Genomic DNA, 12,299 nt, shown 5'->3' on the forward strand with positions numbered 1-12,299 from the left:
AAAGGCATCTGGGCTTTGTTTGGAGGGGCTGGAGGAGCAGTGCACGCACACAGCCTACGAACCGCCCGCCCCGCAACGCCCGCAGCGGCTGTTGGGTGCAAAGCGCGAGGAGCAGCGGCACAACCGACCCGGTAACGGACCCGCTGCTCCTCCCTGCCGGGCTCACGGCTCCTCCCGGCCGCCAGGGGGCGATGGCGGCGCGGCTGGGGAAGCGGAAGTCGCTGTGCGCCCAGCGGGATGACGGCGCGGCCTATGAAGGCTCCGGGTCGGCCATGCAGGGCAGGGATCTGCGATGGGAGACGCTGGAAGCGCTGCGAGCGTCCAGCAAAGGGCGGCTCAAATACTGCCGGCACTCGGACAGGGACGAGGTGAGGAGCCCGGTGGGCCGCGATGGCGGAGCCCGTCCCGGCCGTGCGTTACCGTTACCTTGCCGATCCGTTCTCCGCAGGACATCTTGGAGGGATGCATCTCCCCTCTGATGCTGACCTCGTACGCCGGGTGGGTCCTGGACAAGATGGCCGGTTCGGCGGCCCAGACAGCGGCACCGCCCGGTTCTGCACCCAAAGGTGCCGCTCCGCGATCAGATCCGGCGGCTGAGAAGAGCTCGGAGTCCGGCTGCGAGGAGGGGCAGGGATCCGCAGCTGCAGCGAGGAGCCAAACCAAGGTAACTCTAATTACTGAGAGCTGCTGATACGTTTTGTGTTGTGCTCCATTAACGTGCGGGGCAAAGGCTGCTCTGCTCCAGCTCTATGTATCATAACCGGGGTGATAAAGTGGGTACAAAGAGCATCGTTCCCTTTGATGGAAAGGAGGGAGGCTGGCAGGGAAGCTGAGCTGTGGGGCTGTGAGGTTGGTGAAGCCCTGATGAATGTTGGTAGCTCTGTGTTGGAGGGGCAGTCACTGATCCCACCTTGTGCCGGCTCCGCAGGGACACAACGATCCCGCTGTGCTGGAGGTGAATGTCGAAGTCCTTCCCATCCCTCCTGTATCTAAAATGGCGAAAGTTGAAGGCTGCATTCAGATGTATGAGGAGATATACAGGATGAAGGGAAGGGTAAGTAGAAATAAAAGCATGACTGAGCCTAAACCACTGTGTGGGATATTGGTGTAGGACAGCGTCACACAGATCACATCGCTGGCTTTATGTGTGTTTCCTTGGTGTGAATTGGGCTGCTCCATGGAGGTGCATCCTGCAGGAGAGGCTGCGGCAGCGGCAGGAGCAGCAGGAGCAGATGGTGAGAGCAGCGTACGACATGGCGAGGGAACAGCTGAAACGCTTCGATGAGATGAAGGAGCTGAAGCGGCGTCAGGAGATCCAGGAACTGCGGGAAGTGATGGAGAAGAGGTGAGAGTGACTCTGGTATCCTTGGGATGTTATAATGTTTAATCAAAGGGGGGTTAATACTTGACAACGCTTGTATTGTACTGTGTGGGGGTGTATATGCGTGTTTGTGTTTCCTTGCTCGTGTCTTTAATGGAATGCTTTTGCTGTGCCTGTTTTAGTTTGAAGGAAACTCAGGGACAGCAAGAGAAGCTGAAAGAAGAGCATCGGCACAGAGCAAAGGTGTGTGATAGTTCTGTGTTATCAGACAGGCAGCACAGTTTGTCAGTCATTGCTATTCCAGGCTCTGTAGTACTTCTATGGGGGGAATTCAGACCATAACTGGTGTAAAATCATGAGATTTTGTGCATCTTCCTTTCCCCGAGGCAGGAAGGTCCCCAAAGCTGCCCTTACTGAACTTTGCCTCTTCCTCTCTCCAGATACTGAACCTAAAGCTGCGCGAGGCAGAGCAGCAGAGGCAGCGCCAGGAGGAGCAGGAGCGGCTGCGTAGGGAAGAAGGCCAGGAAAGATTACGTCGCCTTTATTCCATTCAGGAGGAACTGCTGCAGCTGAACCAGCAGATTGATCCCAATTACAAGCACAAGGACCTGCCGAAAATTGACCTTTCTGCATATAGCAATCGAGGCAACCAGATCTGTGGGCTGGTGTCAGAGCTCATCCGAACCACAAGTGAGGTAGAGAGTTGTTCTTCCCTTTGCTTGCCTCTTCTTAAAGCTTCCCACTGTTCTCTTCCAAAGCAGCTTATTCAAACATAGCCCAGCACTTCAAGGCTCTGGGCTCTTTGATATAGCAGTCTACATATAGCAGAACCAACGGCTGATGCTACGTTGCCTTCTCTGTCTCTTGATAGAGAGGTTTCCCTTCCCAGCTGGATGTGGCCAATACCGAACAAGCCCTGAAGGAAATGCGAGGGCTGGTCTCCAACATGCAGCAGGAAATCGCTGCAGCAGTGGAAGAAAAGAAGAGGAGAGATGAGCAGGAAAAGAAACAGAAGCAGGAGGAGTTACTGAAGAAGCAACAGGCAGAAGCTCAGACTCCTGCCCCTGCACAGCCAGCGGGAGGGAAGCAGCAGAAGGACGGTTGGCTGGGTTTTATTTTCTCTCCTCACCCTCCTTTTCTCTTTCTGGTCTATTTTACTGTTTAGCCAGATGCTACTTTGGAATGTTATTCTTGTGACAACACAACTTCTCTAACTTTTCCAATTGTTGCTGTATTTTTTTTACATAGCACTTTCAGTTAAGGCAGGGGAAGACACTATGAAACGGTACCAACAGCTTCAAGATGCTGCGGCCCAGTGTGCTGCTGCTTTCAGTGCAATGAGCAGCTCCAAAGACAGCGAGGTACGAACAATGATGAACACTGACGGGTGGTTATCTTCCTCTCCTGTAGATAAGAGGGAGCTTTCATTAGCACAGTTTCCAACAGCAGCCTCTGCACAGTCTGCTGGTTCACACTGTGGTGTCACTGAAGGCGTTTCAGCCTTGGTCAGCCCTCTTGCTCTGTGAAGGTTTTCAGAGTGCTGGTGGGGTTTTTAATTGTTGTTGTTGTTCTTCTGCAGGTCAGGAAGATAAGAATGGAACTGCAGAAAGCTGTTACCATCCCTGTGAGCCAGATCTCGACCATTGCAGGTCAGGAAAACGCTAAGAACCCAACTGTAATGAATGCCTTTAGCTGCTGATTTTAGTAGGACACCAAGTATCCAGTTTCTATGATTACCCCTATGAGAGAGAGCTGCTGTAGGAAGCTCCCAATTCTTTGGAGCACAGCATTGCTCATGGTTTTCAAGCATGTCAGTTCCTTCAGACACACCTTGTTTCATCAGGGTTCAGTTTCTTTAATCACAGCAGTTGGAGGAGCCTCGTTCTTCAGGGCCCAGATCTGTTGATGGGATCTGATTAAGGCTCTTCTGCTTTTTCCTGACCTATCTGTACATCTCTGCTCTATTTACAGGCTCTCAGCTAAGACAGATATTTGACAAGCTCAATAACTTGCTCTCTGGAAAGCCTGTTCAGAGCGTAGGGGAAACTGTATTGGTGACTCAGCTCCCACAAGGCCTGGATTTTGTTTATTACAAGCTTGCAGAGAAATTTGTGGTGAGGCACTGTTCTCTTTATCGAGCAGATAAATGTAACTGGTGCTTTAGGAAGCTCTTTGGGATGCTGCTGTCCTTCTTTAACTGTTTCTTTCCCCCTTCCAGAAACAAGGAGAAGAAGAGGTTGCTTCTCACCGTGAGTCAGCCTTCCCGATTGCACTGGTGATATCAGGGATCTGGGAAATGCACCCTCGAGTCGGAGAGCTCTTCTTAGCTCACCTGCACAAGGCGTGCCCCTATTCCGTGCCATTCTACCCTGCATACAAGGAGGGGACTTCTATGGAAGAATATCAGAGGTAAATTAATGACTGAAGTTCTTCAGCGTCTGCTCTAGAAGGACAAAGAATACATTCTCCTGAATGAACTCCACTTCTTCCATCTTTGATTACAAGGCACTGTGCCATGTTGGCAGAGGCTCTGAAGGTTTACTCAGAAGTGTGCAGCCCTGGAGGGTGCTGTGTCCTTTGGAAGTATTTTTAGGGATAATGGATGCTCTTTTGCTTCATCTTCCTTGTCCTCCTCAAATAGCAGATAACAGCCACAGCTTGATTTCGGCTGAAATATCCACTGCAGAACCTAAAGATTCTGCACGATATAAACCAGTGGAAAATATGATCCACAATGTAACAATCAGCCTTTGCAATAATTCTTAGTTTTAGAGTATCCCTTATCTCAGCACAGCTGACTTAAAGCTGAGAGCTGCACAGATTCATGTGAAGCACTGAGTTGTACTAATAATGCAATGTCTCCTATTTAGGATGCTGGGGTATCATGTTCAGGATTCTAAGATGGAAGAGGAAGATCATTTTCTTAAGCGGATGTCAGGACTGATTCGTCTGTACGCTGCTCTCATTCAGCTCCGCTGGCCTTATGGGAACAAACAAGGGGTATGGATGTGTAACAGCACAGTCAGAACTTTGCTACACCTTTACTTTTGCAGTGTTTTCATCACAATCAAGTTGTATGTAAGGCTGTTGTAAAATAACTCTATGAAAGAGAATGGAAGTTGAAAGCAATGTCTTTTTATAATAGCGTTTTGCATGTTGTGTAGCATTGTTTTACTGCTTTACAGGCACATCCTCATGGGCTGAACTATGGCTGGTGCTGGCTCGCTCAGATGCTGAACATGGAACCTCTGGTGGTGGTGACAGCCACGCTGCTCTATGATTTCCTGGAGGTCAGTGATGTCGCAGTGTGAGCGCATGTAGCAGCTGATTCTTTCTCATTGATACCAAACAAGGTGATGGAAGGTGTCACGCTGATCTGAGGCCCAGGTCTGCAATGTGATCTTTGTTTCCGAACTGCAGGTGTGTGGCAATGCTCTGATGAAACAATACCACGTTCAGTTCTGGAAGCTGTTGTTGCTGATGCAAGAAGACTACATCCCACGGTACGATGGTTGTGTTCGGATGGGAAATAGTCCCGCTCTTCACCTTTCGAGTGCTTGCTTTTAAGAGACTCTTCCACCTTTTCCCATCTCTGACATTCGCTCTCTATCTGCTTGTAAATCAAACTCAGCTGAGTCGGTTTTGAGACACGCTGTTATTCCTGCAGGATTGAAGCAATTACCAACGTTGGACAGAAGGCCTCTTTAACGCGTTTCAAGCAATTCCTGGAGGTAAAACAGCATATTTCAGTTCTCAAATCGTTTTCTTTCCTTTGCTCTGTTCAATACGTGCATCATTCCAATAATGAAGCTGGTGCTGCCAGCAGCACACTTGATAGTCCAGCCTTGTAACTACGGTGTAACCTGGCTTTTGGTCACTGAATTCTCTTAATGATAATTGTGATGTTGGGCATCTCGCTTCCTTCTTACCTCAGGTGTATTTTTCTCAGTGTTGATGTATTCTGATGTAACGGATATTCAGTGAAGGCTGGTGGCAGTGAGAGGAGGCAGACAGGTTGGGGAGGGTTGTGCTGAGTCATTTCTAACAGCTGAATTTCGTCAGCAGCTCGCTTGCTTTTGCTGTTGCCCTGATTAGCTGAGTGAGGAAGGAGGTGTTTGGAGCTGCTCTTTGTAGCATCTGTGCAGTATTGTGTTTTGCACAGGTTATTTTAGAGGAAGCCTGCAGAACTGTTAAATGCTGCATTTTGTTTTGTGAATGTTGTGTTAAACCGAAGCTATCGTGTTTTAATACACCACAGTTTGCAAACAAACAAACTTCTGTATGCTTCATTAACAGTATAAGGGATGGCAAACTATGAGATCTATTTCTTATTCCTTTCCTCACTTTGTTTCATTGTCTTTTCTCCACTAGGAAAGCCTCCAGAAGAAGGACATCCCGTTACCAAAGGGCTTCCTGCAGCCTTCCTTTTGGAGGTCCTGAATTGCTGCACTCTTCATCCTCCCTGGATATCAATGCTGGCAGAGCTGCTTCTTAAGTGCACGCGTTGGACTGTGATGGACAGGGAGTTCACGTTCCATCCATTGGTTTCAGTTTAATAAGAAGTTTATGTTGGACAGAACAGAGTCTCGTTTGATTTGTTGGAAGTGATGGAAGCTGTTCTTTGTGTTTTTATAAGCTTTTGTATAGTAAATTATGGACCACTGAGGATTTTTCCTTTTTTAGAAGTGCAGAAGATGCTTTAAATGCAGCATTTCTGATTACTAATAGACTTCAGAATTGAAACATTTGCTTGGTGCTGTTCTGTTCACAAAATGAAAATACCTCAAAGCCGTAAGGAGTCTTAACAGAGCAATCAATCATGGAAACACGCTGGGGAGACTTTAAGTTTTATTATTTATTGCATCTCGCTATTATGATTTGTTTTCAGCTCTGGTGATGCATTTGCATCCTGTTTCTTACAAACAACATCTTGAGATGGTTGGTGAAAGGTATTTGGCCAGTCAGCCTTGACATTTGTCTCTGTTGAATGTAACGTTGCTCCAAGTGCTCTTGGTTTAAGAGAGGTTGTAAAAGCTGTGTGTGAATGTAACTCAGTGAGTTCCTGGAGCTACAGAAATGCCTGTTGTCCGCTGAGTGAATGGAAATTAATAGTTATTTTATTAAAAAAAGCAGTGGAAAGATGCATTCCTCGCAGCACTTTGTCCAATGTTCTGCCATCACTTTAGGGGGAGGTGGCATATTGAGTTCCTGCAGTGCTCTGTATCACATCTTACAAGCGCCTTTTAATGTCAGCATATTCATTCCGACTTTATGCTGTTTTTATCAAGTACTGTAATACTTTTATACCAGCGGTGGATTATTCTGAGAATAGTTCATTTTTAAATGTCTGTTTGCTATTAAAATATGTATTAACTTTCTCTTTCGTGCTAATCTGAGGCAGCTCATGTCTTTTCTATAGGTGTTGGAGGGAGATGGCAGTAAACCCAATGGCTTCCTTCATGGTGGATGTGGGTGATGAGGGTGGTAGGAGGTGTCTTTGGTGTGCACTGCTGCTCTTGAACTATTTTGGTGGTTTCCAAGACGAGAAAATCAGCTTCAGAGTTCAGGAAGGCGCTGCATGGTTTTGCACAAGACAACTGCCAATTAAAAGTGTTATTTTTATCAGATAGCTTTTTGATATTCATGAAGGCTTTCAGAATTAGAAGCTGTAAAGAGTGGAGCTGAGTGCTGTACGTTGATGTGAAATGGTTGAGGTTTTTAATGCACAGATCTGAAGTTTTTTTGATAAAAGGTTATAATGAATTATGGTGCACTTGGGCCTTTTTTAAGTACTGAACTTGGACTTGAAAATTAGTAATAAACCCTGTTTGTATTCGGTCTTTGTAAACTGATGCTGGAATTAATTTGGTTAGTGTTACTGGTGGCTGTTGAGTATGATGCAAATCTCCCCCAGTTTCCTTGTATCACATACCAGAGCTGCATCTGAATCGGTACTCTTGAAAATGCTCAAGTCTTTGGTTTCTGTGATAGGACAAGGGGGAATGGTTTGAAACGGAGACAGGGCAGGTTTAGGTTGGATCTTAGGAGGAAGTTTTTCCCCCAGAGGGTGGTGATGCACTGGAACAGGTTGCCCAAGGAGGCTGTGGATGCCCCATCCCTGCAGGCATCCAAGGCCAGGCTGGATGTGGCTCTGGTGGCTGGTGACCCAGTGCAGGTAAGGTCTTGTGCTCACACCAAAATGCTGTTTTCATACACACATTTGAGTCCCAAATGCCAGCATCTCATGTGCAGGCGCTGTGTGTTCAGGACCAGATGCACTAAGATTGCTGTGAGTCACTCTAATCTTCCTTAGAGACAATGGTTCCATGCAGTCCTACGGCTTCTGATGCAAGAGTGTTTTTTCCCTTTAAGCACTTAAATAGAAGTGTTATTAACTCACACATCACCGAATCCCCCTCAGTGCTTTGATCTGATGGCGTTCTGCCTATCAAAACCTGAGAGACTCGGCCAAGCCTTTCTCATGTGTCTATTCCAGACATCTTATTCATCCTAAGGGCTCGTTTTCCTTTGGATTTATGCCTTTAAAAATAGATGGTTTGTGCCAGGTGAGGAGCCTGAGCTGTGGGGAGCCTTGTCAGCTACTGACACCAGAACGGCAGCCTCCATGGTTCAGACCTTTAATAACGCAGAACTGCTGAGGCTGCTTCGACTTTTATTGATTTTAACAGTGAAATCTGCAGTGGATCTTCAGCCCCTCAGCAGCTCTGCGCCTCAGGAGCAGAAGATGGCCCCGGCGGGGCTGAGGAGGCAGCAGAGACCCCCATCTCCGCCGTGCTGTGTTGGTATTGTAAATAATTAACGCTGCTGCCCCGTTTGGGTTTGTTGGGTTTTTTGTTTGGTTGGTTTTTCTTTTGTTAATTAATATTATTTTAAGGTTCACTGAAGGGCCACAGAGCGAGCCACGGCCTCCCGCCCGCACCCCGCCCTTTCACTCAGGCATCCCGCCACGCCCTTCGGCTCTTTCCGGAGCCACTCGGCACTTTCCGGAACACTTCGGCTCTGTCCGCATGCGCTCTCTGTCCCTTCTGCTGCTCTCGGGTGGGTGGGGCCCTCCCTTCCCCCGCCGATTTTTTCCGAACCCCTTCGGCACTTTCCGTCACTCGGGAGCCCGTTCTGCGGCGCTGACGTCATCTCCTGTCGCAGTATAAAAGGCGGCGCCGGCGGCGCGCGGTGTCCGTAGCGGAGGGGCGGCGGGCGCGGAGGAGGCGGACTGCGTGAGGAGCCGGTGAGGCGGCGGGCTGAGGCGGGCGGGCGGCTTCCTCCGCTTCACTTGGAGCGAGCAGAGCCCGCTCCAGCGCTGTGGGGACAGGGGTGCGCTCCCCTCAGCCGCGGGGAGGCCTCTGAGCGCTGTCCCTGTAGGGATCTCAGCGCGTGTCGTGCCCTGAGGGGGGAGAAGGGGGGATAAAGGATAAAGGGAGCAGGGAGCAGCGACATCCGACCGGGAGGGCTCGGCCGGCGGCTGGAATTCCATTCAGAGCCCCGGGGAGGGGAGGGGAGGGGACGGGCGGTGACAGGCGGCCCCGCCGGCAGCAATGGCTTCCACAGCGCCCGCCAAGGTCAGCGGCTGAGGGGAGCGAGGGGCGGCAGCTCAGTGCGGGCACTGCGGCACCACAGGGCCCGATCCTCGTCTGGCAGCCTCTTTGTGTTAAAAAAAGGGGAAAAAACAACAACCAGAAATACAGTTGTTGGTTTTTTTTCCCTTTTTTTCCCCCTCTGTTAGGGTTTCAGTGGTTGGTGCCTCGGTAGGTGAGATCTGTACACGAAGGGCTGAACGGAGCTGTGTGCGATCCACTGCAGCTCCCTGCTGGGTGTGGGGATGGATGGATGGATGGATGGATGGATGGATGATGGATGGATGGATGGATGGATGGATGGATGGATGGATGGATGGCGGTGTGTGTGCCCTGCCATCCGCACTGCACTGTGTGTGTGGGCTCTGAGCTGCAGTTGTCTGGAGATGGCAAATGAACGCATCAGGGAAGAGAAAAAACAACAACAAACCCCAACCTGCCTGAAATGCTTCTGTATCTATCTGGCAAAGAAAACATCGTATCTGTTTTCTTCTGGCATTGTGCTTGGAGCCAAGTGCCAGAAGATTCCAAAGGCTGGGTTCCATGGATGGCCTTGCTCACAGGCTCCATTCTTTAATATACATTTCTATTTCCAAAGCTATGGTTAAATTGCCATGTACGACTCATTCCCATTGCCTTGAAATGCACCTAACGATGGGTTGTGGTTGTTTGTGCTGAACTGGTTATAAATAATGAACAAAAGGTTGGAAATAGGGCGCGCTGTGCTGCATTGCGTGCAGGGTCTGAGTGCAGCAGTGCAAGTGCTGGCAGCAAAGGAGCAGGTTCCCTTGTTTGCATTGAGTCGTTTATTTCTGTCACTGCTTGGGGGTGGGAGAAACTCCATCTGAATGCACTGGGATGGAACTGCATCTATAAAATCACATCTAGGGGTGATGCTTCCTTGAGGTCCACGGCGAATGGAGTTGGACAGATGTATGTGTAATATCAAAGTAACATCATAACAAGGATATCAGAAGGTGAGGGCTATCTCTTTAAGCTGTCTTTTTAAGCCATCTTTGCATGTTTTTCTCCTGCACAGGAGGAGGAAGGCAGGAGGAGCCGTGCATCTCCTAAGGCAGGGTGGTACCTCGCTGTGAAATCCCTGTTTCTCAACTATTACACACGTAGCTCATCCCGGTAACTCAATGCAAATAGCTCAGTGTCGCTGTCGGCTTGTTTTTATCCACATCATGTATTTATGGCACGCAGTTGTGTGCTTCATAAATACATTGCTTTCTGATGTGAAATGGATCGCTCCCCTTGCGTTGGAAGAAATGACACCAATTCCTCCCTTTTCTCTCCTGCGTGTTCATGTAGTGTGGGAGTCTGTTTGTTCCATTTGGCCCTGGAGTGTAGGCAGCAGAAGAATGGGGTGGAGCAGACTGCAGATGCTGCTGGTGGGGATTGCCAAGCATAGCCCCGCGATATTGCTGATCAAACGGGTGGCAGGCTGCCTTCCCTGCTGACACCGATCCGTGCTCAGCTATGCAGATGCCATGGGAGATATGCAGTGGCTTCAGCGAGCACAAAGACAGCAAACTGCGCTTGTCTGTGGGCTGCTCCAGGGACTGCAGTGTGTACTCACAGGGAAAATAGAGCTGGGAGCAGCAGGGCAGCTTTCAGCTGGAAATGTATTGGATTAGATATACTTAACAACTACATAATGAGCCATCTCAAGAAGTATCTCCTGCTGCAACTGTTGGTTTTTTTCATTTTTCAACTGTGGCAATTGGAATGAAATATCTTTGGAGGTATTTGAGACCTCGTTGTATTTGTGCCTTGAAATTAAGCCCACCCCATTTGATTACTGTGTCACAAGGAGCGTCATTTGCCAAGTCCAGAGAACTTCCTTTAGTGTCTGTTTTGACCTTCAGATTATGGCAGGGCTTGGTTTGTCTCAGTTAACCGGAAAGGTTAGCACTGACCGCATTAACTCTTCCTGCTGGTGATGGTAACCTGTTTGCATGGGGGGTTCTGCTGCCTTGTGGAACACTGAACTGCTGTGTGTGGCACAGAACCAAGGGGGATGCGTGTGGTGTGTGCTGTGATGGGGTTTGTGTTTTAGGAGACAAGAACAAAGCCATGTCCTTGCACTCATAGTGAGCTGAATGTTATCTCGCTCTCCCCCTCCCTTTTAGACTCTGCATTCCTCCATCATGTTGTCATCGTTTCGTAAAGTCAAAGTCCAGGTATTGCTACGTAATGCATGTGCTGCTGTCGCCATACTTGCCTGCCTTTATTGCAGTGACCTGTCTGTAACAAAACCCCATTGGTTTGAGAGTTTGTATGACATAGCAAATGCTTTATTTGTACTTCTCTGTTCATTCTCATCTGGCTTTCCTTAATACTTTGAGTTTCCTAATTTCTACGATGCATGATGTGTGAACACCTCGTAGTTCAGTATAATTGGCTGTTGCTGTGGATTAATTTTCCAAGAGCTCCTTGTTTTAGAGGATTCTTGTGCGATGTCTCTTTAGCTGTCTGGAAATCAATGATGATGGATTTACATCACAGCACATTGTACGTTTAAAGTCAGTTCTGGTTCCTATTAGATCCACTCACACAGACGTACAGCCCACGCATTGCGCTCTCACTGTCCATCTGTGCTGTTTGCAGTTTGGAGATGGTAAAACGGGGGCCAAACTGACACAGCAGCCAGGTTCTATCTGGAAATGAGTCAGGTGAATGTCTGTGCTGGGATTAGCATTATAATGAAGAACTGACAGGAACGGAGCATGCTGGGGGTGTTATGTAACATCCCATTACCTGTCGCCCTGCGGTTCTGCAGTGCGGTTGGGGTGCTGTGCTGTGTTGGAGCAGTGCTGCACTGACACCAAAAGCAGAGCAACCCAGTTCTGCATCAAGGCACCAAATTCAGAGCAGCAGTTCAGCCCTGTTCTGCAGCTTCACCGGTTTGGCTGCAGAATGAGAAAGTTAACATGCCTATAAATGAGCAGGTCTTTAATTGCCATGCAGGTTTTGAAACGTGGTTGGCTGTGCACAAGCCCTCATCAGCCTGCATCAGTGTGTTTGCAGCCTGCCTTAGTTCAAACACAAAGCAGATCTTTTTTCTGTGTCCCTGCAATGCAAACTTAATGTGTCCCCAGAGTTAGGATGTTCCCTGTGCTGCAGTTGGTCTGTGTGATCCTACAGCCCTACATGGCAGTTCCAGCACATGTTGGGCTTCATGCTGCAGCACCTGGCTTGGCTGTGCAGTCCTTGGCTGACCCACGTTGGTAGCCAGGAGCACTGGGGTTCTGCTGCATTCTGCCTTTGGCACTTCTCTATTTTCTAGATTTAAATTAATAGCAAGCTAAATGACTGAGCATTAATTATCCCTCGTTTGCATTTAAGATCTGCAGCATGGTGTGTATGATGGACACCTT

The 12,299-nt window shown here is 48.7% G+C and overlaps 2 protein-coding genes across 14 annotated transcripts in view; both read left to right on the top strand.

The window, feature by feature from the left end:
* Positions 1 to 101: 101 nt before the first annotated feature.
* On the top strand, positions 102 to 6,712 carry GLE1 (GLE1 RNA export mediator). Its single transcript, XM_015879167.2, has 16 exons — positions 102 to 368; positions 449 to 664; positions 929 to 1,054; positions 1,197 to 1,345; positions 1,504 to 1,564; positions 1,762 to 2,016; positions 2,193 to 2,421; positions 2,570 to 2,682; positions 2,901 to 2,970; positions 3,293 to 3,435; positions 3,540 to 3,730; positions 4,192 to 4,321; positions 4,507 to 4,611; positions 4,742 to 4,824; positions 4,989 to 5,052; positions 5,693 to 6,712. The coding sequence occupies exons 1-16, from the start codon at positions 192 to 194 to the stop codon at positions 5,759 to 5,761; spliced, it is 2,181 nt and encodes a 726-aa protein (XP_015734653.1). The 5' UTR covers positions 102 to 191; the 3' UTR covers positions 5,762 to 6,712.
* Positions 6,713 to 8,439: 1,727 nt separating this feature from the next.
* SPTAN1 (spectrin alpha, non-erythrocytic 1) overlaps positions 8,440 to 12,299 on the top strand; it is a 43,662-nt gene continuing 39,802 nt past the window's right edge. For 5 of the 13 annotated variants that reach the window (XM_015878940.1, XM_015878939.1, XM_015878937.1 and 2 more), the window contains exons 1-2: positions 8,496 to 8,567; positions 11,052 to 11,102. In XM_015878940.1, coding sequence (XP_015734426.1) covers positions 11,070 to 11,102 — 33 coding nt within the window. In that variant the 5' untranslated portion in view covers positions 8,496 to 8,567; positions 11,052 to 11,069. Of the gene's footprint in view, positions 8,568 to 9,971; positions 10,051 to 11,051; positions 11,103 to 12,299 lie in introns of those variants that run through there. The other 8 variants (XM_015878931.2, XM_015878933.1, XM_032448092.1 and 5 more) reach the window with 6 other exon arrangements.

The sequence above is a fragment of the Coturnix japonica genome, chromosome 17 (assembly GCF_001577835.2).
Source record: "Coturnix japonica isolate 7356 chromosome 17, Coturnix japonica 2.1, whole genome shotgun sequence".
In the NCBI taxonomy this organism is placed as follows: domain Eukaryota; kingdom Metazoa; phylum Chordata; class Aves; order Galliformes; family Phasianidae; genus Coturnix; species Coturnix japonica.

Excerpts from the sequence above, each read along its gene's own strand:
- GLE1 (XM_015879167.2), top strand. The coding sequence starts at position 192 with ATGGCGGCGCGGCTGGGGAAGCGGAAGTCGCTGTGCGCCCAGCGGGAT. Across the intron at positions 1,055-1,196 it reads TATACAGGATGAAGGGAAGG|GAGAGGCTGCGGCAGCGGCA; the intron begins GTAAGTAGAAAT and ends TGCATCCTGCAG. Across the intron at positions 3,731-4,191 it reads TCTATGGAAGAATATCAGAG|GATGCTGGGGTATCATGTTC; the intron begins GTAAATTAATGA and ends TCTCCTATTTAG.